The sequence below is a fragment of the Sinocyclocheilus anshuiensis genome, unplaced genomic scaffold (assembly GCF_001515605.1).
Source record: "Sinocyclocheilus anshuiensis isolate Anshui unplaced genomic scaffold, SAMN03320099.WGS_v1.1 scaffold1003, whole genome shotgun sequence".
Classification (NCBI taxonomy): domain Eukaryota; kingdom Metazoa; phylum Chordata; class Actinopteri; order Cypriniformes; family Cyprinidae; genus Sinocyclocheilus; species Sinocyclocheilus anshuiensis.
In genome coordinates, this window is record NW_015542495.1 from 70,297 (window position 1) to 94,687 (window position 24,391).

Genomic DNA, 24,391 nt, shown 5'->3' on the forward strand with positions numbered 1-24,391 from the left:
TGAGATGAGATGAGATGAGATGAGATGAGATGATGAGATGAGATGAGATGATGAGATGAGATGAGATGATGAGATGAGATGAGATGATGAGATGAGATGAGATGAAATTAGATTAGTTGAGATGAGATGATGAGATGAGATGAAATGAGATTAGTTGAGATGAGATGAGATGAGATGAGATTGAGATGAAATTAAATTAAATGAAATGAGATGAGCTATATGAACCATCATCGCTGTATTTATCTGACACTTATCCACATGCTTCTCAATAGGTTTAAGTGTAGTATAAGTCACTTTGGAATTAGAAGCATCTGCTCAATGACAAATTACAATCCAACACACATCAATAATGACAGGGATTGTGTGGGTGTAGCGAGGTCTGGGTTGTTCTTTAGAAAATGAGGAGGCCTCCAATGAGTCACAGTGGATAGAGGCAGGTCAGTGGCTGTTTCAGATCTCAGCAGAGACAGGTACACTCTCATTATAACCCCTAATGATCAGCCTACATTGACTGCTCCATCAGGAAGTGATTGATGAAGATAAGGGGAGAAGGATGGACTGATATGGACTCGACCAGGGTTATTTTTAAAAAGAGAGGAAGGACTCGGGCAACTCAAGTGAATGGCCAATAAGAGATTGCAATGAGGCAGTGATAGGCATTTCAGTCTGAAACTAACAATCCTTGATTACATAAAAACAACCATGGAGAGGAAATGTTGTGTGTGGGAGTGGGTTAGTGAAAGAAATTTCTAGAAAGTTCTGCTTACCCGTTTTTCTTTCTCTTTTGAGAGTGCCTTATGGCAGGATTCAAAAACACTGAAAGACTTTTCATCTGCATTTTTAGTAATGACGTGAAATTGGCCCGGCTGTGAAGCGCGACTCCAAAATTCAGCTGTTATTATGTGTGAGTAGGTGCGTGTTTGTGGCAGTCGTCCACTTTCGTAGCACAGCATGAGAGCTTCACTTTGTCTTAATCCACTTTGTGCTGACCTCACTGTGGCATGAAAAGCTGTTGTTTGCCACAGAGGAAAGTAATCCAAACCATTAAAATCTAGCAGACTACCCTTAGGTTTACTGAAAGAAACGATTAAAGAAGAGAATGAAAGGCGTACAAGAAAAGGTACATGGAAGGAAACCAACTGTTCACATTAGACCAAAATTTTTTCTAGGCTATAAAATGCAGGAGATTAAACGTCACCAGAGAGAGTTTGCGTAACACTAACTCATTATGTGAGAAAATTAAATGCTATCCAAATCTTATTCTTGTTAGGCTCTGCAATTGCTGTTACCGGAAATAAATTTACCCTGCAAGCACCAGTCTGGAAACCAGGAACATGGAAAAAAAAAAATTAATTGGACTTGTTGCACTCCAACTGTGATAAGACTTTCCAGTGTTATGGATATTGCCATATTAGTCATTGGTCAGGTGATATTCATAGTTATGGTGAGAACAGAAAAGGGATTAACGCTGGCCTTTTGGTTAGCCTTAGTTAGCCTTGTTTTGAATACTGTATGTAAACTGTTGTGTGAGCAGGACAGTTTGAGATTCAGGTCAAATCACCTTCATTTATATAGTGCTTTATACAATACAAATTGTTTTAAAGCAGCTTAAGAGTAATAAACAATCAATTATGCAAATTTCATCAACTATGAGACAAATTCAAATTCTGCTCTGAAGCATGCTCTGAAAAGACAATAGTGTCTTATTCTGCTTCAGTGTTCATTCAGTTCAGTTCAATGAAAAGTTAATGAATCATGAAACCAGTTTAATTCATCTATAATCAGCTCTATCAGCTGTAGTGTGGTTATTCAGCTGTAGAATCAGTTCAGTAACAGTGTCAATGTTGCAAAATTGGTCAATTATGAAACCAATTCAATTTAGCTATACAGCAGCTCTACAATAGTGTCATTATTCGGCTGAATTCAGCTCTCATCCGATAGTGTCAGTGCAGTCAAATTGATAATATTACTAAATATTAAGTGTCTTTGGGGAGAGTATCACACCTCTTAAATAAATCTGTCAATCCCAAAAACTAACTGTTTGAACTTAGGCTAGGAGACCAGCTAAACCATCTTAAACCAGCTAAGACCAGAAAACCACCTTAGGCTGATTTATTTATTTTTTTAATATGTTTATTTTCAGAAATGCCAGAGGACCATCAGGTTGACTCCCAAGAATGCAGTACAGCATCCATATCATTGTGTGTGTGTGTGTGTGTGTGTGTGTGTGTGTGGGTAGGTTTGGTGTAGGGCAATAGAAAATACGGTTTGTACGGTTTAAAAACCATTACGCCTATGGAGAGTCCCCATAAACAATAAAAACAAACCTGAGTGTGTGTGTGTGTGTGTACTTGGTATTCCCCGCATCATGAGGACCAAATGTCCCCACAAGTATAGTAACACCAGTAATTTTTGACCTTGTGGGGACAATTGTTTTTTGGTCCCCTTGAGGAAAACAGATTAAAAATCATATAGCATGAAATGTTTTGAAAATCTAAAATAGCAGAAAGTTTTGTGTGAGGGGTAGGTTTATGACCTTGGTATTCCCCACATCATGAGGACCAAATGTCCCCACAAGTATAGTAACACCAGTAATTTTTGACCTTGTGGGGACATTGTTTTTTGGTCCCCATGAGGAAAACAGCTTAAAAATCATATAGCATGAAATGTTTTGAAAATCTAAAATAGCAGAAAGTTTTGTGTGAGGGGTATGAGGACGAACATGTAGGTGGAATACATAAGTCTTCCGGGGACACACATAAACCATTTGAGGCCCCTTTTCTTTAGTTTATAGCAAGCTGATAATCACAAGCAACTTGACGTGTCATGTTCACCTTTGATTGACGAGTGGATCTGATGATGAAGACCCTGATTAACTCAAAGTAATCACAGTTAATTGGGTCTTTCCCTTCTGAGAACTCAATATTCAGTAAATCTACGGCCTCTTCCCTGGTCCTCAGCGTGTGAGTGGCAGCAGAATTATTGGAATCGTTCAGAAGGTTGGAAAGGGGTGGAACTAATCGGCCACAACTCATTCTTCTACAGCGTTCTTTCTCGTAAATCTGGAGTCCGATGATAGTTCAAAAACAGTATGATGCTCTGGGATCTTGTGTCTTTGAAATTAGTGACTAATACCTGGCCATTAAAGACTTAAAAAAATTAAAGTCTCGAATTAAAATTGCATTGTTAGATTAAATGTGCATTATCAAAATATTTTTATGTGACTGATATATATATATGCCCATACATGATATTGTATTGTATAAGCTGTTTTGTTTTTGAGGGTGGTATAACAATATTTTGATTATAGACCATGTTTCTTTTTTAGAAGCTTGCTCAAATAATATTTAAATATGTTAAATGTTCCACAACATGTAAAATACAAGTGACAATCCCAATAAAAATAAAGACATAATTCTGAGGGGTGGGGGAGTTGTGATTTCAAACAGTAAAGTCGCAACTGTAAATTGTCATATTGGGGATTTTTTTTTATCACATTTGTGAGATATAAAATTGCAGTTAGGACTAAGGAGACATAATGCTGCATTTTTGAGATGCAAATGTGAGATATAAACTCAAGTATAAAATATAAAATCAAGTATAAAATATAAAATTGAGCAGAATATTTACAATAAATATAGGTGGAAATATGAGAAATAAAGTTGTATTTAATACACTGTTCAATAATAAAATGAGGTTTATTGTTTTACATCTTAATTAATTTCTCATGATGAGCCCATTAGGACACCTTCACAGTTGCACAGACATGCTTCTAATATTATGGGGCCCTCTTTTGGTAATCTCATGCAGTTGCAGTTAGAAATGTATTTTGCCACAATCTTTCGTTCCTTTCCTGTAAATGAAACAAAGATTATTGGAGTATGTTTTACAAGAAAATACTATTTAAGTCTTTCTAGTTCTGTGTTCAATTCAGTGTGTTGCTTGCCGTTTCTTTGTATTTATTTGTGAAAGTTTCAAGCTATTTCTAAAGTGTAGATTGTTTCAAAGTAAATCCTAGACCAGTTTTTTTTTTTTCACTGTACTGGGAGTGACATGTTTTACAGTGAGTAACTGATATATTTATGAAAATATGATGCCTAGTTATGTTTGACAGATTTAATTCATACATTTTGCTGAACATTTATTTGCATGGATACCTTTCCTGTTATATACAAAAACGACTATTTATTTTTAGATTCTTTTTTTTTTTTTTTACATATGATAAAACAAAAATAGAAAGAAAGAAAAGGAGTCTATGGATAGTAATAAAAAGGATTTTATTCTTCATTGGTGAGATGACATTAGCAAAGTGTTGATAACACCTTTCTTTATTTGCTCGCATAAATAATAAAATGTGTAATGAAAGTTAGCGCTTTTGAATCAAAGCAAGGTTCAAAGTAAAGACATTTTAAAATTACATGAAAGCAATCAAATAAAAGTAACCCTCTTTCTCCTCTTCATCTCTTATTTTTTCCCAGGCCCCCATGGGTCACTTGCGCTCTTCCCTGCCTTCTCATCCCCAGTCTGCATTATGTGGACCAGATTTTGGGTGGCACAGGTAGCCAAAGGACATCCTGGATCTCTTGCCCTGTGAAGTACAGATGAATATTAGCTTACATTTGGATGTCATAGTTTTTCCTAGAAGAAATTGGGCTACAGAGAATCTTGTTTGCTTAAACTTATTGTACTCATGCACATTTCATAAACCGACTGAAATTCATAGTCAAAAACAAGTCAACACCACCTAAAAACAAACTATCCACATAAATCTATACACAAAAACATGATAATATGTGTATATGATTTGTTAGGCTGAAATGACAAAGGAAAACAAGCTTATAATTCCAGAGGCTATTATGGGTTTCTGACTTTTAGTTCTTAATCATTTGAAAGATATTTGCTAGAGTTTGAATTGTGATTGAACAAGCTGTTGTCCGATATCAAAAAGAGAGAGAGCAGCTTAAAGACAGAGAATGACACAGGATGCGTAGAGGTTTGTTTGGCATGTCATAAGTGTCATTGGCATTACTCAGCAAATTAGGAATTCCAATAAAGAGAATTTGAAAAGGAAAAGACTTACGCGGGAAACTGTTCTGACTGGAATCGGTGACTGTAAAAAAAGAAAAGCTATTAGGAATATATGTATAAGAAAATTGTTTGAATGTTGTTATACTCTCTCAACGAGAAAAGAAGTGCTATTTTATTATTATAAACCTAGAATTCTGTTTTATTACACAAACACACACACATATAAACCTGCTTATATTAAGAAATTCTGTATAAACACAAAAACACTATGAAAAGCCTATCAGAGCGAAAAAATTATCCTTTATACCGTTTTAAACAATCATTTAAGAACTTACGTAAACAACTGCCAAAAATGTGTAAAATGGGCAAGTTTTGGCCATTTTACTAAGGTCGAAGTAAGTATTTCTTTCCCAGCAAAACCCATCATTCACACAGTTTCTGTTCTGTCAAACACGTGCGTGTATATACCTGGTCTGATTGGTATTATTATTATACCCTGTGATGTTCCTCTCTGTGACATTGGGAAACATGTAAGATCCATGGCTGAAAACAAATATATCACAGTTATGAAGTAGAATGTGGTCATTTTTATGGACAGTGTTTCAAATATGCTTGAAAGTATCTTACCTTGTGCTATTAAGAAAGGGGAACCCAAGAGCATAGCTGAGGATGAGAGAGCTGAGAGTCCAGACAAGAAACATGATGTTCATCACCAGCACTGACTTACTGAACAACACAGTGAATGTGAATGAAGCAGATCCGAGCTGATTTAAGCTTATATACAATTCCCTGACTATGCAAAAGCACATTAGTCTTTTAATGATCTGTATATGTGTGTGGTTCCCACAGGTAGAAGTTCGTTTTGTCCTTGAATAAGACAGGGACAAACATTTAAAAGACAGACAGAGACAACTGATGAGACCTTATCAATGTTTCTCTCATAAAGAGAGAAAATAAATCACCATGCATAATACATACATACATACAAATAATTTGTTTTATATATTTTCATTCAGTTTGCATATAAAATAAAAGTTTCAGTTACACAATTATTATGCCCACTTTCTTTAGTTCCTTACAGACTTGTCACTCTTGCCACGCACTATAAGTAACTGGCATACTTCTGAAAATATATCAACTGTATGTATGACAGATTTTGAGGTATACTTAGTGGGTTGTAGTTGTTAATGAAACCTATATTGGGTTACTGGGTTCATTTTTTGCCAGTTATTTTTAGTCCTGTTTTTATGTATGATAAAACAGGCAACATATTTGTTATATTTTGATAATATTTTATCTTCAAATGAAAGAAAAGGAGTCAGTGGATGGAAATAAGAATGGTTTTATTCTTCGTTAGTGTGGAGAGATGACATTAACAATGTGTTGAAACCATATTTCTATAGTTGCTCTTTTTGCATGAATAATAAAATGTATAATAAAAGTTACCAAGGCTCAAAGACATTTGACAAATAAACGTGTCTGAAAACAATCAAATAAGTAACCCTCTTTCTCCTCTTCATCTCTTATTTTTTCCCAGGCCCCCATGGGTCACTTGCGCTCTTCCCTGCCTTCTCATCCCCAGTCTGCATGCGGTCGACCAGATTTTGGGTGGCACAGGTAGCCAAAGGACATCCTGGATCTCTTGCCCTGTGAAGTACAGATGAATATTAGCTTACATTTGGATGCCATATAGTTTTTCCTAGAAGAAACTGAGCTACTCATGTGAATGTGATTAACTCGTTCATAAATAGGTCAAATTCAATAGTGCTAATTATAATTTCTCACCATTTGGGTATGTCAAAACTCTGCCTAAAAAGAAAGAAAGAAACAAACAGAAAAAAAGTTCAATACTACTAGCACATCTGTATAACAAACAACATAACCAAATAGACAAATTAGGACACACAAATACGTGACTTGGTATCATTTAGATAGACTTACAATGCTTTGTTTAAATGTTTTGGTTAAATGTTGTTCCAATGATTTAGCATGAAATAATACAAGTAAACAAAAGCTGGGTTTTGTTTCTGGGTACTTTATTTGCAGTCTTAGAATGTGATGTTGTGTGATGTATGTAAAAAATCTTTGCATAAAATGCTAAAAAGAAAAGACACACAAGTGTCATTACATTTTAAGACAAATCCATTCACTTAAAACACTGGTTCAGTTCAAGAGTTATTTATTATAAAAAGATCACCAAAAGCCCAGATATTTATCACCATAAGCCCAAGCATATTTTGATCCAAACATGCCAAAATCATTCCTGTTTTCATAATGCAGCAAAACTATAAAGAATGCACTGGGATTCTCTCATTCAGGATCATGCTAATTTTCTTTTACATCTTCCTTCATTTCTTGCCATTTCCCATTGGATCTCTAGCTGAATCTCCAGCGACCTCATCTCTAATCTGTAGGGAAAACCCCAGGTTCCACAAGGAACAAGTTGCCAGAGGACAAACCAAATGGATGAAATGACAAAAGAAAAAAGGTTTATTCCAGAGGCTAACATGGGCTTCTGTCCTTTAATCATTTAAAAGCCATTTGCTAAAGTTTGAATTGTGACTGAACAAGCTGTTTGTCATAAAAGTCCACTGAGGGCATGCTGAAGTGAACCCAAGTGCAGTTTTTTATTAACAAATGTGAACTATAAGTAGGCAATAAACAAAGACGTGACACTGTTGTTTGTGTGTGTCAACAAAGAGAGGTAGCGAATGACCCAGGATGCATAGAGGTTTGTCTGACATGTCATAAGCAGCACATGCATTATTTAAAAAAAGCAATTCCAATGGAGAGAATTTAAAAAGAAAAGGACTTACATGACTTTAATAAGATTATTTTCTTGTTGTAATTCATGTCTGTCAGAAAAGGCAAATTATTAGTGACAAGAAAGAGCATTTATCTTGGAAAGTTTCAGTATGAAAAAAAATATTTATCAATATGTAAAATGCATACTTTTTTTCTGATGAACAGCAGTAAATAACTATAAATGTTAGCCTAATGATAACAGTGACAGAGTAGATTTCATAATGTTTTATGAATAAATGAAGAACTTTTTCTTACCTGATTTAAGTTAAACAAAAGAGCCCAACATGCATATTCGCATCCAAAGTATGTGACTATTGCTTTCCCACCCCAGTCTGTCAACATCATTCACGCTGTTTTATTTAATCATCATTAAGCATGTGTGTGTGTATATATATACCTTGTCTGATTGCTCTTATTATACTCTGTGAAGTTCCCCTCTGTGACATTGAGAAAAGTCTCCATATGGGATCCACTGCTGAAAATGAATGCATCACAAGTGTGAAGTAATATCGTCATTTTTGTGGACAATGTTTCAAATATGCTTGAAATTATCTTACCTTGTGCTATTAAGAAAGGGAAACCCAAGAGCATAGCTGAGGATGAGAGAGCTGAGAGTCCAGACAAGAAACATGCTGTCCAGCAGAGTGAATGTGAACAAAGCAGATATATTTTTAATTCTCTGAGGATTCAAAAGCTCTTTAAATATGTTAGGCATCTGTACATGTGTGTGATTCCCACAGGCAGGAGTTGGTTTTGTCCTCGAATAAGACAGGGACAAACATTTAAAAGACAGACAGGGATTGATGAGACCTTATCAATGTTTTGCAGTATAAAGAGAGAAAATAAGTCACCACGTATAATAAATATTAAATAAATCAATTCCAAGAGTCACAATGTTGGACAATAATCATGGGAACACGTCTGATTTTTGTCTGAAGTGTGTGTGGATATTCGGTTTCAGTTTACTTAAAAGGTCTATCAACAAAGTTTGTTTTTAACGTTGTATATTGATAAGGAACATTAGGTCCATGGACAGCCTATTTTTTGTTAAAGTCAAACCACGCTACATAACTGGCTTAATTTATCTATCATCAGTTGTTTCAGGGCTGTAGATACATCAGTTTTTCGGAGTTTCAATGGTATTTAATGTAAAAGGTCCACAAGACAGGGATTCAACAAAGGCAGACATTTCTTTTTATTCTTAATAAGATGTGGGAGAGGGAGCAGGAAGAAATTGTAAATTAGGGGTTTCTTCCTTTTTGGGCTACTGAGGCCTGCAGCTGAGGCTCTCTGTTAGACAGGAGAAGGTGTACCTACTGTACATACTTCCTGATTGAATATACAATTTGTGTGCAAACATGGACAACAATGCATTTGGGTGTTGTAATGTGTTTGTTTTGGGGCCAAAATTAAACCACGGAGCCGTCAAAGGCTGATCTCCAGTTATCAGAAGTGTTTATTTATTTATCTCCCCCACAATCTTTTTATTTCCTACTGTTGACACTGTGAGTAACTGAAACATTTATGAAACTATGTGAGTTTTGTATGTTTCTTCATCAAAATAAAGAAAGGAATAAATGTATGGTAAAATAAATGATTTTATTTTTCATTTGCATAAGCAAGACTCAATGGAAAGATATCTTACAAGTAAATGTGTCATAAAAGCAATCAAATAAAAGTAACCTTTATTGTCCTATACATATCTTATTTTTTCCCAGGCCCCCATGCATCACTTGCGCTCTCCCCTGCTTTCTCATCCCCAGTCTGCATCCTGTGGACCAGATTTTGTGTGGCACAGGTAGCCAAAAAGCATCCTGGACCTGAGCCCCTGTGAAGTACAGATGAATATTAGCTTACAGTTTGGATGCCATAGTTATTCCTAGAAAAAATTGGGCTACTCATTAACGCGTTTATGAACAGGCAAATTCATATTTGGATGTTATAATGTTAATTATAAATTCTCAGTTGATTAACTCATCAATTGATCTAAAAAGAAACAAACAAACAAAAACAGGTCAATATTAAAAGCATAACAAACATCCAAACCACAAAAATGTGTTTTAATATCATTGGGATGCACTCAGAATTATTTAGTATGTTGAATTCTTTAATCGCATGTTGGTGTAATGATTCAGCATGAAATAATATAAGTAAACAAACGTGCATCTGGGTACTTTGTCAGTCTGAGAATGTGAGACAATGTTGTACATGTCAAAAAATCTTTACAAAAAAAAAAAAAGATAAAATAGGCACAAAAGTATTTTATATTTTAAGCATTGTGACATTGGTTTACTTTAAAAAAGAAAGAAAGAAAGAAAGAAAGAAAGAAAGAAACTAATTCAAATCAAGAATCATTTAAATATTAAGAATATTACCAAAGACTGCAGCATCACATTTACAATGAGAATTTGAGAATTTGAACTTGTTTCAACACCAACATTACAGTCCTTGAATAAGACAGGGACACACATTTAAAAGACAGACAGAGACGATTGATGAGACCTTATCAATGTTTTGTAGTATAAACAGAGACAATCATTTACCACAAATAAATCAATCCCAAATGTCACAATGTTGGACAATAATCATGGGAAAATGTCTGATTTTTGTCTGAAGTGTGTGTAGATATTCTTTTACTTAACAGCTCTATCAACAAAGTTTGTTTTTAACATTTTATATTGAGAAAGAACATTGTGTCAGCCATATCTTTTGTTAATATCAAACCAAGCTATAACTGGCTTAATTGATCTATTATCAGTTATTTCAGGGCTGTAGATACATGAGATTGTATGAGTTTCAATAGCCTTTTATATATGAATGACCCTTTTTACAGCACTGGGGATGTGATGTTTTCATAATCAGTTCTCATATATCTCCAATGATTACTGGACATAACATAATGTTACTTCACATAATCAAAAAATTAGATGATATTTGAAAACAGCTTCGAAAGGTTGAACCTTTTAGACAACAGATGACAATGACAAAAAGTGCATTTATAGCACATTATACAGTATTACAATTAGATGTCCAGTTATAATTTATAGTTATTTACAGATTCAATGAGGAATGTGTTAGCTTCTGCGACCCATTATTATGAGCTTAGAGGTGTGTGGGGTACTGTACTGTACTAAAGTAATCTTGTAAAATCCAAATAAGCTTTACAGATCTTTATTGGCAAGGGTTTAAATAACGTTTTTTTTTTCATGCTTGTTCAATGAACCATAAGCAATTATTGCATATGCACCTGTGAAACAAGAGTAAACTGTTTTTTATGTCTCAGTTGTTTAACTTTTTATGTTTATATTTATGCATGTTAAGTAATTTGCTGGAAATAAAAGCTGTTGAATGTGAGAGGATGTTTCTTTTTTTCTGAGCTGAGTTGAAATATTGTGTAAATTCATTATTAATAACAAATATTTAGAAAAAAAACGTCAATAAAATACATGTTCCTTAAGAAAATAAAGGAAAGACCTTCATTTCTTGCCATTTCCCATTGGATCTCTAGCTGAATCTCCAGCGACCTCATCTCTAATCTGTAGGCAAGACCCCAGGTTCCACAAGGAACAAGTTGCCAGAGGACAAACCAAATGGATGAAATGACAAAAGAAAAAAGGTTTATTCCAGAGGCTAACATGGGCTTCTGTCCTTTAATCATTTAAAAGCCATTTGCTAAAGTTTGAATTGTGACTGAACAAGCTGTTTGTCATAAAAGTCCACTGAGGGCATGCTGAAGTGAACCCAAGTGCAGTTTTTTATTAACAAATGTGAACTATAAGTAGGCAATAAACAAAGACGTGACACTGTTGTTTGTGTGTGTCAACAAAGAGAGGTAGCGAATGACCCAGGATGCATAGAGGTTTGTCTGACATGTCATAAGCAGCACATGCATTATTTAAAAAAAGCAATTCCAATGGAGAGAATTTAAAAAGAAAAGGACTTACATGACTTTAATAAGATTATTTTCTTGTTGTAATTCATGTCTGTCAGAAAAGGCAAATTATTAGTGACAAGAAAGAGCATTTATCTTGGAAAGTTTCAGTATGAAAAAAAATATTTATCAATATGTAAAATGCATACTTTTTTTCTGATGAACAGCAGTAAATAACTATAAATGTTAGCCTAATGATAACAGTGACAGAGTAGATTTCATAATGTTTTATGAATAAATGAAGAACTTTTTCTTACCTGATTTAAGTTAAACAAAAGAGCCCAACATGCATATTCGCATCCAAAGTATGTGACTATTGCTTTCCCACCCCAGTCTGTCAACATCATTCACGCTGTTTTATTTAATCATCATTAAGCATGTGTGTGTGTATATATATACCTTGTCTGATTGCTCTTATTATACTCTGTGAAGTTCCCCTCTGTGACATTGAGAAAAGTCTCCATATGGGATCCACTGCTGAAAATGAATGCATCACAAGTGTGAAGTAATATCGTCATTTTTGTGGACAATGTTTCAAATATGCTTGAAATTATCTTACCTTGTGCTATTAAGAAAGGGAAACCCAAGAGCATAGCTGAGGATGAGAGAGCTGAGAGTCCAGACAAGAAACATGCTGTCCAGCAGAGTGAATGTGAACAAAGCAGATATATTTTTAATTCTCTGAGGATTCAAAAGCTCTTTAAATATGTTAGGCATCTGTACATGTGTGTGATTCCCACAGGCAGGAGTTGGTTTTGTCCTCGAATAAGACAGGGACAAACATTTAAAAGACAGACAGGGATTGATGAGACCTTATCAATGTTTTGCAGTATAAAGAGAGAAAATAAGTCACCACGTATAATAAATATTAAATAAATCAATTCCAAGAGTCACAATGTTGGACAATAATCATGGGAACACGTCTGATTTTTGTCTGAAGTGTGTGTGGATATTCGGTTTCAGTTTACTTAAAAGGTCTATCAACAAAGTTTGTTTTTAACGTTGTATATTGATAAGGAACATTAGGTCCATGGACAGCCTATTTTTTGTTAAAGTCAAACCACGCTACATAACTGGCTTAATTTATCTATCATCAGTTGTTTCAGGGCTGTAGATACATCAGTTTTTCGGAGTTTCAATGGTATTTAATGTAAAAGGTCCACAAGACAGGGATTCAACAAAGGCAGACATTTCTTTTTATTCTTAATAAGATGTGGGAGAGGGAGCAGGAAGAAATTGTAAATTAGGGGTTTCTTCCTTTTTGGGCTACTGAGGCCTGCAGCTGAGGCTCTCTGTTAGACAGGAGAAGGTGTACCTACTGTACATACTTCCTGATTGAATATACAATTTGTGTGCAAACATGGACAACAATGCATTTGGGTGTTGTAATGTGTTTGTTTTGGGGCCAAAATTAAACCACGGAGCCGTCAAAGGCTGATCTCCAGTTATCAGAAGTGTTTATTTATTTATCTCCCCCACAATCTTTTTATTTCCTACTGTTGACACTGTGAGTAACTGAAACATTTATGAAACTATGTGAGTTTTGTATGTTTCTTCATCAAAATAAAGAAAGGAATAAATGTATGGTAAAATAAATGATTTTATTTTTCATTTGCATAAGCAAGACTCAATGGAAAGATATCTTACAAGTAAATGTGTCATAAAAGCAATCAAATAAAAGTAACCTTTATTGTCCTATACATATCTTATTTTTTCCCAGGCCCCCATGCATCACTTGCGCTCTCCCCTGCTTTCTCATCCCCAGTCTGCATCCTGTGGACCAGATTTTGTGTGGCACAGGTAGCCAAAAAGCATCCTGGACCTGAGCCCCTGTGAAGTACAGATGAATATTAGCTTACAGTTTGGATGCCATAGTTATTCCTAGAAAAAATTGGGCTACTCATTAACGCGTTTATGAACAGGCAAATTCATATTTGGATGTTATAATGTTAATTATAAATTCTCAGTTGATTAACTCATCAATTGATCTAAAAAGAAACAAACAAACAAAAACAGGTCAATATTAAAAGCATAACAAACATCCAAACCACAAAAATGTGTTTTAATATCATTGGGATGCACTCAGAATTATTTAGTATGTTGAATTCTTTAATCGCATGTTGGTGTAATGATTCAGCATGAAATAATATAAGTAAACAAACGTGCATCTGGGTACTTTGTCAGTCTGAGAATGTGAGACAATGTTGTACATGTCAAAAAATCTTTACAAAAAAAAAAAAAGATAAAATAGGCACAAAAGTATTTTATATTTTAAGCATTGTGACATTGGTTTACTTTAAAAAAGAAAGAAAGAAAGAAAGAAAGAAACTAATTCAAATCAAGAATCATTTAAATATTAAGAATATTACCAAAGACTGCAGCATCACATTTACAATGAGAATTTGAGAATTTGAACTTGTTTCAACACCAACATTACAGTCCTTGAATAAGACAGGGACACACATTTAAAAGACAGACAGAGACGATTGATGAGACCTTATCAATGTTTTGTAGTATAAACAGAGACAATCATTTACCACAAATAAATCAATCCCAAATGTCACAATGTTGGACAATAATCATGGGAAAATGTCTGATTTTTGTCTGAAGTGTGTGTAGATATTCTTTTACTTAACAGCTCTATCAACAAAGTTTGTTTTTAACATTTTATATTGAGAAAGAACATTGTGTCAGCCATATCTTTTGTTAATATCAAACCAAGCTATAACTGGCTTAATTGATCTATTATCAGTTATTTCAGGGCTGTAGATACATGAGATTGTATGAGTTTCAATAGCCTTTTATATATGAATGACCCTTTTTACAGCACTGGGGATGTGATGTTTTCATAATCAGTTCTCATATATCTCCAATGATTACTGGACATAACATAATGTTACTTCACATAATCAAAAAATTAGATGATATTTGAAAACAGCTTCGAAAGGTTGAACCTTTTAGACAACAGATGACAATGACAAAAAGTGCATTTATAGCACATTATACAGTATTACAATTAGATGTCCAGTTATAATTTATAGTTATTTACAGATTCAATGAGGAATGTGTTAGCTTCTGCGACCCATTATTATGAGCTTAGAGGTGTGTGGGGTACTGTACTGTACTAAAGTAATCTTGTAAAATCCAAATAAGCTTTACAGATCTTTATTGGCAAGGGTTTAAATAACGTTTTTTTTTTCATGCTTGTTCAATGAACCATAAGCAATCATTGCATATGCACCTGTGAAACAAGAGTAAACTGTTTTTTATGTCTCAGTTGTTTAACTTTTTATGTTTATATTTATGCATGTTAAGTAATTTGCTGGAAATAAAAGCTGTTGAATGTGAGAGGATGTTTCTTTTTTTCTGAGCTGAGTTGAAATATTGTGTAAATTCATTATTAATAACAAATATTTAGAAAAAAAACATGTCAATAAAATACATGTTCCTTAAGAAAATAAAGGAAAGACACTATAGGTTAAAACAAATCAACAAATTAATCAGCTTCCTATTAACATGCATGAATAAAACTTAGCACATATGTTTTCACTTATGGATTTGTCATATGGTTTTGCAATCCAAAACGAAAGACAAAGACATTTAATCTAAATAGTCTTTAATCCACAATACGCAGGAACACATACTCAAACCACACAATAACCAACTGCAAAATGAAAAAAAAAACAGGAGTACTTATACACATATAATTAGTAATTAAGGAAACAGGAACTAAACTGAAGGAAACACAGAAACAAGAACAAGAACTCGATGAAGTTAAAAGTGACACTGAAAGTTTACTGAATTTAGGCCTACATATTTCCTGATTTATTATACAACATACATAACAATGAGTATTCCATGCTATATTGTTGCATTTCTGTATTGTAATATGTGTTTTTGAGCCAACTTGTAATATAAAAAAATGTTTTAGTACAGAAAAATCACTTGGCACTTTTTTACAGAAATATCTCATATTTCATAGAAATATTATTATTTTCTTTTTACCATATTCATATACTAAACACAACATGCTTAGATAAATCCTGTTTTCACAGAATATTACAGCAAGCCTAAGATATCGAAGCACATCACTTCACTGTATTGCATTAGTGCAACTTCCTCTTATAGTCAGTCAAAACACCACTGGATCTTTGATCACTCGGGATCATGCTTCACTTCTTGCCAATTCCCATTGGATCACTGGTCATGTCCCCAGCAATCTCATTACCAGCCTGTAGCTTTGACCCCAGGTTCCACAAGGAGCAAGTGGACAGAAAACAACCCCTTCGGCTGAAAAGAGAGAGAATTTCAGGCACCAAGAAATACTGAATGAGAATTTAAAATGGAATATTCTGTCCTTTTGTCAGTAAGGAAATTATTTAAAGGCCATTTGCTGTAATACGAGTCATGCATCTGGTATGTGTCAAAAAGAATGAAGGTGATGCAGAGAATGACACGGGAATAACGAGACAGGAAGTCATTTGTTCTTCTTTATGGTGACATTTCACTAGTCATTTAAGATTTGATTTCTGTGTGAAAGCGATTAATGAAAGCTGTCATGAATGCATCCATTTTAATTTGCCATTTTAGATTAGTGTGGTCTAACAGAGGCCAAAAACACAATATAATTATCGATGTGATAATGAACAAAACAAGCATTCTTTGTGCAATTTGTCTTTATGCTATGTCAGAAGGGCAGCATGCATTAATGAACTAATTAATACACTACTATATGTAAAGAATGATTCCATTATTTTAAATGCAAATGTTAACACCTTTAACTAACACACTTTCTTTTTTAAATACAAGGAAAACTATTGTTATATGAGCTACCAGTTAAAGGTTTACCCATTATCACATACAAATATATAATATAATATAATATAATATATTTGTATTGCATGCATTATTTAAAAAAAATGTATAAATGCATGACTTACGCGGAAGGTCTTTTTCGTATCCTAATTTCAGATACATAGGAAAAGCCAAGACATTTGGGTTAGATGAGAGAATTGTTTTAGCATTCTGTTGGACTCTATGGGATTCCAAATTTTCTATACCTGTTCGTCAGATTGGTGTTAATATACTCTGTGGAGTTGCTCTCTGTAACATTTGGAAAAGTCTCCATGTGAGATACACTGTTGAAAAGAATACATTTACATTTATTTTTGTGGAAAAATACACATTAACTCATAGGTATGCATGAAAATATCTTACCTTGTACTATTAAGCATGGGAAACCCAAGAGTGTAGCTGAGGATCAGAAAGCTGAGAGTCCAGACAAGAATCATGATGTTCATCACCAGCACTGACTTACTGAACAACACAGTGAATGTGAATGAAGCAGATCCGAGCTGATTTAAGCTTATATACAATTCCCTGACCATTCAAAAGCTCTTTCATCTTTTAGGGAGTTGTGTGTGATTCCCACAAGCCGGAGTACGTTTTGTCCTTGAATGAGACAGGGACAGAAGAGTGATGGGACCTTATCAATGTTCTGAAAACATTTGGGAGCTGATAGTAATTGTGTAAGAAACCACAGAAAGATGAATCACTCCCTCTCACAGTGTTTGGTCATTCTTTGAACTACAGTAAACTTAGATATATCAGTTTTTAGGTTTCAGTTAGACTTCCGTGTGTGTGACAACACAGTGCTAATATGATTTCCAGGAACTAGCACCAAAGCAGTTCATTTCTCATTCCTTATGATTTTTACCTCGTGTGGTTTTTACACATGGTTGATTATCCTAATATGTAACTTACTTTTTTGCAAGAGCATGTATTTACTATATTAAGCCAAACAAAATATATTTCACCTTGATTGAACTTTTCACCTTGGTTTCTTCTAATCCATGTGGTATAATATTATCGTTTAATATTTATTATAAGTATTTTGATGTACTTTTTGGCTTTTTAAATATTTGTTATTGTATACTAATTTAATGTAAAATAATATATATTTTTTAGACATCAGATATTCATCACACAAAAGCAAAAGAGTGTCAGACTCCATTTCTTTTAATAAACTGCAAGTTACAGTTCTGAAGACATAAGTTAACACATTTAATTACATCACATCATGTAGCCTAAAGCTCTTTGCAGTGCTCAAAGTGACAGCCAATACAATGACAAAATGTGCAGTTATAGCAGATCATATTACAGTTACAGATAGCATTTTAAGTTATTTGATACCGATTTAAATGGGGAACAGTGGCTTTGCAGTCCAATATTGTCAGCTTTGAGATGAAAGAACTTAAATATTAAAGGTATAGAGACAGTACAATATAATAAATTCTTTTAACTTAATTTCTTGTTCTATATAATGTCTGTTGCACAAGGGGTAAAATAACATATCCTTTTTTTTTGCCATTTTTATATATAATATAATTAATGATATTATATTATATACAATTATTATCAGGAGCACTGACAAACAATTTCCTCTTCTTCAAACTTGGGAATGGCAAAAATCACAGAACATCACATTAACAACACATCATTATTTAATCTTTATAATACGGGTTCCAGCTTCAACAAGATGGATGAGATCAAGAAGTAAAACTCGTTTACTCTCACACCTGCGCAGGCCAGACCGTGACCCCACGGGGGTATCGGCTTATCGGAAGTCCTCTGCTGAAAACATGCCCTTGGCCCGTCTCAGGATGGAATCTTTGGAGGCGTCATAAGGATGCTCTTTTGAAGGAATCTCCAGAACGGCCGGGATTGACTCCATGTGGGCATCTATAGCATGACGAATCATCTCTGCGATGAACTGGTTGATGAGGATGATGCCAATGTCACTGCGAGCCAGGAAACTCCTGGAAATGAAGAACAGATATAACTGATGTTACAATTCAAGTAACAAAAATGACACAGTGTATTATAAATTATGCAAACTTCTATTCTGAGTAAAAATTTTATTATTTGAAAACTATAAAATGCTAAAGTAATAGATAGATAGATATTGCATATTTATGTGTGATACGTTATCACAATGATAAGCCTTAATATAACCTTAAGATTTCATATATTTATGATTTCACAATTATTTGTATTGTAATATATGATCTTAAATCATTCAGACGTTTCAAATCCTGTCTCTTACTTGAAGGTCTCCTCTATCTCTGTGATGCTAGTGTCCTTTTCCACCACCAAGAAATTTGGTTTTCGGTTTTTGTTCAGCTCTCCGATCCCTCCGAGGAGGAATCCGGTACATGTGTCTTCGTCCCCTATAACGGCGATTAATTTCCCCCGTCCAGGCATTTTGGCTTTTGCTTATATTTGCTCAAATGACAGACAGAATGGATGAAATGTTTCCGTCCTGCTGGATCATAAGCTTTAATCAGCTGACTACTGCACTTCCGCTTTGACTAAACCGTAAGCGCTTTATGTAGACAGCTGATCTGGAGTCTGTGCTGCTCGTGTTAATGTGGTGATTATGACAGGAAATCTGATCCTGAATCAGATTAAGTGCGTTAACAGCCTAAACACTGGCAGAATTCTGTAACTACAAAACATATTCTAATCATTTTGCGGATTTTATCACGTGTTGTGGCATAAGAACCTAAGTGATGTTAAATTGATAGGAAAAGCCATCGACCTTGTGATATGACGTTATAAACACGCGACGCTTGGTTGTCAGTCACGTGAGGCGTGGCGTGAAGGAAGACAACAGTGTAAATTCATCTGCACTGCCTAAAAATGGTACGTTAAAGTTACATTTCATTTTCACTTTGGGGGGCATTTGTCGAGCTTAATGTTTCTTTGGATGAAAAGGTTTTGATGTGGTGTGCGCATGCGTATGGAAAAGTGATACAGATTATAAATAATGTGATAAAAAGCAGTAGGCTATATGAAACTATTAGCTAGATGAGCTCTGCTAATGTTTATTTGCTGCATTGTCTTGTGTTGAATTGCAGACCACCGCTCTGACCCAAGGTTTAGAGAGAATACCCGATCAGATTGGGTATTTGGTTATTAGTGAGGAAGGTGTACTTGCGGTAAGTTATTAAACACTTAATATGCAGTAAAGTTCATTATATATTGCAACCACTTGACATAATGAGATGAAATGTGTTGAAAAAGAATCTTGAGTTCTGAAGAGGAAATTCCAATAGAATTGTCCAAACAATTCATTTAATATAATATACTTATGTCAAATAAAAATACAAGTGTGTGTGTGTGTGTGTGTGTGTGTGTGTGTGTGTGTGTGTGTGTGTGTGTGTGTGTGTGTGAGTGAGTGAGTGAGTGAGTGAGTGAGTGATGAGTTCAGATGTAAAAGCCTCCAAGTGCCGTCTGAAATTTTCATCTAATATGAGCATTTTTATCAGGCTCTTATGTTTAGGTTTGGTGATTTTACTCTAATGGCAATGTTTAGGTCCTTTTCTATGCAATTAAAGTGAAATAACTGAATATAAATATAGGAGCCTGATAAAAATGCTCATTTTAGAAGAAAATTTCAGATGGCACTTAGAGGCTTTTGCCTCTGAACTCTTCATAGATGGATAGATATACAGATGATAAATCCTGTCCTGTTACAGTCCGCAGGAGAGCTGGAGAATGACGAGCTCACAGCAGGAGTGATCATGCAGATGGTCAGAACAGCTTGTCGTTTCAGATTGCATGGGACAGCTGAGCCCCCTTTCAAACGCATGTCAGGTAAGAAACATGCATATTTTCACCTAGATGAATCTCTTAAAGCCTGTCAGAAATGTGTTTGTTTAGAATATTTCACCCTAATATCAAGAGAAAATTAAGAAATGATATATTTAGCATTATTTTTATTATACAATTTCCCCTCAACTGTCATTACTATAGTGTGTGTGTATGTGTGTGTATATATATATATATATATATATCAACTTTTTTTATATTAACAAAATTATGCTTGCTTAATTGTAATTAAAACAATGGTGTCTGGATTTTTATACTACAGTAAATTGTTTTCAAAAATCTATGTAAATCTATCTAGGGCTGCAACTAACGATTATTCTGATAATCGATTAGTTGGCCGATTATTTTTCCCGATTAATCAGATTTTAAAAAGCCCAATTTTCTTTTTTGTTTGTTTTATTGACAAAAAACACTATTCCACATTCTGTCCAATGTCCTTCAAATGAACGTGCCAACTGAATGCTATGAAAACATACAGTGCTTAATTTATTAGACCACCTGTCATAAGAGAAAACAAATGTTTTAGGAATCTGTCAACAAATCATGGGCAAATCATGTTATTGGGCAAATAACAAACTGAAACAAATAAATAGTATTCATTCACATAATAACAAAAATAGCCTCCTATGCCTTTCATAACAGCTTGCATTCTTGCTGCCATTGTTTAGGCACTTTTACACTGTAATTGGGCATCTGGAAAAACACTATACTGCCTTTCATTCACAGACAACAGCAATAATCATATTAGAGCATTAGAAATAACCTACTACTGTTACTAAAGAGCTTACACAAATTGGAGGACTAACTTATACAGAAAGCTAAAAAATGATTTTGGTAATCACCAATACAGTTAGTTTAGAGTAGCAGTGGCACAAACCTTACCTAATTTGTTAAAAACCTTACATAAATATTTTTAAAATAAATTGAAGCACTGTATAGTGAATATAGTTTAAATCTCTACATTCAAAATTAAAATAATAATAATAAAGATAATAAAGACAAATAAAATCACAAACTCAGTGGTAACCAATATGTAAGAGTAATGTTCTGCAGGAACACACGTTCACTTTGATCACAGTCACGTCTTACTGTCATTTCTTTATCCTAAAAAAGACGGTTATGAAGCGTCTGATATTTATATTCAGACAATTACACGCTGTTATCAATTCCTACTCTCATAAAATGCGTGCACTACATGTTGACTTTTAAACCTAAATGTAACGTTCAACGGCAGATATTTCAGCACAATGAATGTTTTGCGCTGAATATTAATTGTATCCCTCTGTCCGCGTGCGCCGGCGCTCATTCAGATTTAAACTTAACGCAGATTGTCAGGGCGGGCCTTTATGCAAAAATGGAAATGCTTGCGTGAATTTGTGACATTAACAGTTAAGCATATGACCGTAAACTGAAAGTTTTTGCCCTGAGGACGCACACGCATCTGTCAAACTGCCTGACAGGCCAAGCCATATGCTAATGCATTAAGTTAGTTTAAAGCTTAAAATAAATAATTCTCATGTTTTGGGCAGTTTGGTTCACGTACTTCTCCCGCAGCATCTCATTCTGTTTCCTCCACTATTTTTAGATGCATTTTGTAATTCAGTGCTGTAATTTGACACGACCGGCTGAAGTTGGACGTGCACTGTGGGCAGACCCGACTAATCGATATCGAGGATCGTTGTCGATTATTTTCATTATCGATAATAATCGATTTGATCGATTAGTTGTTGCAGCCCTAAATCTATCACTTAGTAAATATCCTAATGTTATTTTGTGTTTTTTGTTTACAGTGATGTTCGAAGACTACGTTTATGCTGTGACCATCTCTGGACAGAAAGTTTTTGTAGTCAAAAGGCAGAACAACCAGCGGGAACCTGTTATTGTGTAGTAAAGAGGACAATATGGACTGAACTTACCCATTATTACAAGCTCAAAATGGTGCCCTCACATTGAAATGACCCAGCCATTACAACTATCTGATGTTTAGCACAATCACAATCAATTTCTTTTGTAAAGACTTTATTACGCCGATTTGGGGTGGTGTCAGGTGTTTTTCTTGTATGATTATAATGTTACAAACTGGTTAAGGGATTTACCTTATGTCTTTTAATGCAGGAGTAAATGCTATCAATATAGCCCCCATTTATGCTTGAGTAGTCACATTTAAGGTATTACTGGAGTTCATTATATGTGTGTATTTACATTTAACCCATACAGTCCATTAACCTATGATTTCCTCATACAAATACATGACCTAAGGACCTGCTTATCGCATCCTATTTTTATGCAGGAATTATAATAGACTCGAATTATGTATACAAACACATGCATTAGCCACGGAAGCAGTTTTTCTTCAACAATGTTACACTGGGTGTTATAATTTCATTATAAATTTCATATTCCAGTCTTAACGTAAAGTGTGAAACCTTGTAGTAAGGTGTTATAATATGAAGTTATTTTCCCTGGGATCTGTGAAAGCAGAAATTTAAGTGCACTGAATGCATCTTGCAGTCTATTTCCAAACAGGCTTGAAATCGCATCTTTGAATAATTGCATTAACAATAATATATTAAATAAAGTACTATGCATATTTTACTTTCTTTTTTGGTTGTAGAAAATAAGCATTGAATTGTGGATACATACAATAAATGTTTAATAATAAAATATTGTACTATAACCTTTTTTTTTTGGAGCTTAAACTGTATGTCTGTCATGGTCTTATCATGCATAAAGTAAAAAAAAAAAATTAAACAAATAAAATATACTGTCAAAAACTATTTTTACATTTTATACTGAATTCCTGAATTCTTAAAGTAATATATATATATAAATGTTTAAATTATTCCACTCATGAGCATAATGTAGAACAAGATTAGTTTTTCTATTACAAATTTTACTGAATTGACAAGAGTGCTTTTGTCTGTCATAATCTTGACTGAATGACTGTTACTGCATATTAAAATGTAATAGTCATTCATACACTAGAAGAAAACTGGTTTTCCTGTTCGTAGTCTGGAATGATATGCTTTATGAGAGTCATTTTGGAAATTACTAATCTTACTCATTGTTTCACAATTCCTTTATGTTTTTATCCCTGTCTACCCCTAAAAAAATACAATATTTACCATCATCTTTCATCTTTGTTTTATAGGAAAACATACTTATACTATACAGGGTTAAATGACTAATAAGATGAGGAAGCTTTAAAAAAAGAATATATGGAATGGGTGACAAAGGAGAAGAAATTGGGATGGAAAATACAGAAAAGTGCGTTAGAACAGGAACCGATTACAAAGTCCTGAATATGAAGTTGAAACAAGCAAAGAGCATTTCGACATGTCCTGTACTGCAACACACGTCTGGCATCTCATGTTATTTATTTGCATCTGATTTCTGCTCGAGCACTTTTTAGCAATTCTCTGTTCTTAATAGTTTGATAGTTTTTTTAGATAACCAATCCAGAGGCCTAGTTTGTCTGTCAGGTCACTCGCTGTCATGGCATTGGGAAGGACCTGTTTGTTAGCAAACACTAACACTGCCTCTCTCAGTTCAACCTCCTGTAGCTGAATAAAACCAAAGGGAGATGCTTTTCGAAACAGTGCCACTGTGCACAGTTTATTAGAAAGTATCAGACGTTATAACACATCACTCCTGAAGTTTTAGAGAGTTTACATGGCCTGTGTCATGGGTTTTTGAGAGGGCACACGAGAGTGCAAGGTTGTCCACAGAAAAATAGTGTAAAAAAATATTTTAAAAATTGCATAAATTGATATTAGATTTTCATGTAGTTTTCTTTTCTTTTTTTATTTATTTATTTTTACACAATTTAAGAGTACTCTGATGTGAAATATTCCAGAATTATTTTACGGAAACACAGTTACAGTAACAGTAGGAGGCGGTTAAAAGTGCACTTTTAACTTTGCGAATCGCTCCTAAACGAAACAAAGAAGAAGA

General features: G+C 34.2%; 2 protein-coding genes and 1 long non-coding RNA gene across 3 annotated transcripts; 2 read left to right on the forward strand and 1 right to left on the reverse strand.

The window, feature by feature from the left end:
• Positions 1-4,488: 4,488 nt before the first annotated feature.
• LOC107694152 (uncharacterized) lies at positions 4,489-9,868 on the forward strand. Its single transcript, XR_001634824.1, has 3 exons — positions 4,489-4,558; positions 6,566-6,645; positions 9,552-9,868. It is a non-coding gene; the product is annotated as an uncharacterized LOC107694152 (long non-coding RNA).
• Positions 9,869-17,761: 7,893 nt separating this feature from the next.
• On the reverse strand, positions 17,762-19,136 carry LOC107694161 (V-type proton ATPase subunit F). Its single transcript, XM_016493769.1, has 2 exons — positions 18,870-19,136; positions 17,762-18,582 (listed from the first exon to the last, which is right to left on the reverse strand). Exons 1-2 carry the CDS (start codon positions 19,025-19,027, stop codon positions 18,381-18,383), a joined length of 360 nt encoding a protein of 119 aa, XP_016349255.1. The 5' UTR covers positions 19,028-19,136; the 3' UTR covers positions 17,762-18,380.
• Positions 19,137-19,271: 135 nt separating this feature from the next.
• Positions 19,272-22,683, forward strand: LOC107694163 (ragulator complex protein LAMTOR4). The gene is made up of 4 exons (XM_016493770.1): positions 19,272-19,468; positions 19,684-19,764; positions 20,305-20,422; positions 22,228-22,683. Exons 1-4 carry the CDS (start codon positions 19,466-19,468, stop codon positions 22,323-22,325), a joined length of 300 nt encoding a protein of 99 aa, XP_016349256.1. The 5' UTR covers positions 19,272-19,465; the 3' UTR covers positions 22,326-22,683.
• Positions 22,684-24,391: the final 1,708 nt, after the last annotated feature.

What these genes read in the sequence shown, in the direction of transcription:
- LOC107694163 (XM_016493770.1), top strand. An exon ending in GTGAGGAAGGTGTACTTGCG is followed by an intron (nt 19,765 to 20,304) that starts GTAAGTTATTAA and finishes GTCCTGTTACAG; the next exon opens with TCCGCAGGAGAGCTGGAGAA. An exon ending in CCCTTTCAAACGCATGTCAG is followed by an intron (nt 20,423 to 22,227) that starts GTAAGAAACATG and finishes TTTTGTTTACAG; the next exon opens with TGATGTTCGAAGACTACGTT.
- LOC107694161 (XM_016493769.1), bottom strand. Translation starts at nt 19,027, where the DNA reads ATGCCTGGACGGGGGAAATTAATCGCCGTTATAGGGGACGAAGACACA. An exon ending in GAGATAGAGGAGACCTTCAA is followed by an intron (nt 18,583 to 18,869) that starts GTAAGAGACAGG and finishes CTTCATTTCCAG; the next exon opens with GAGTTTCCTGGCTCGCAGTG.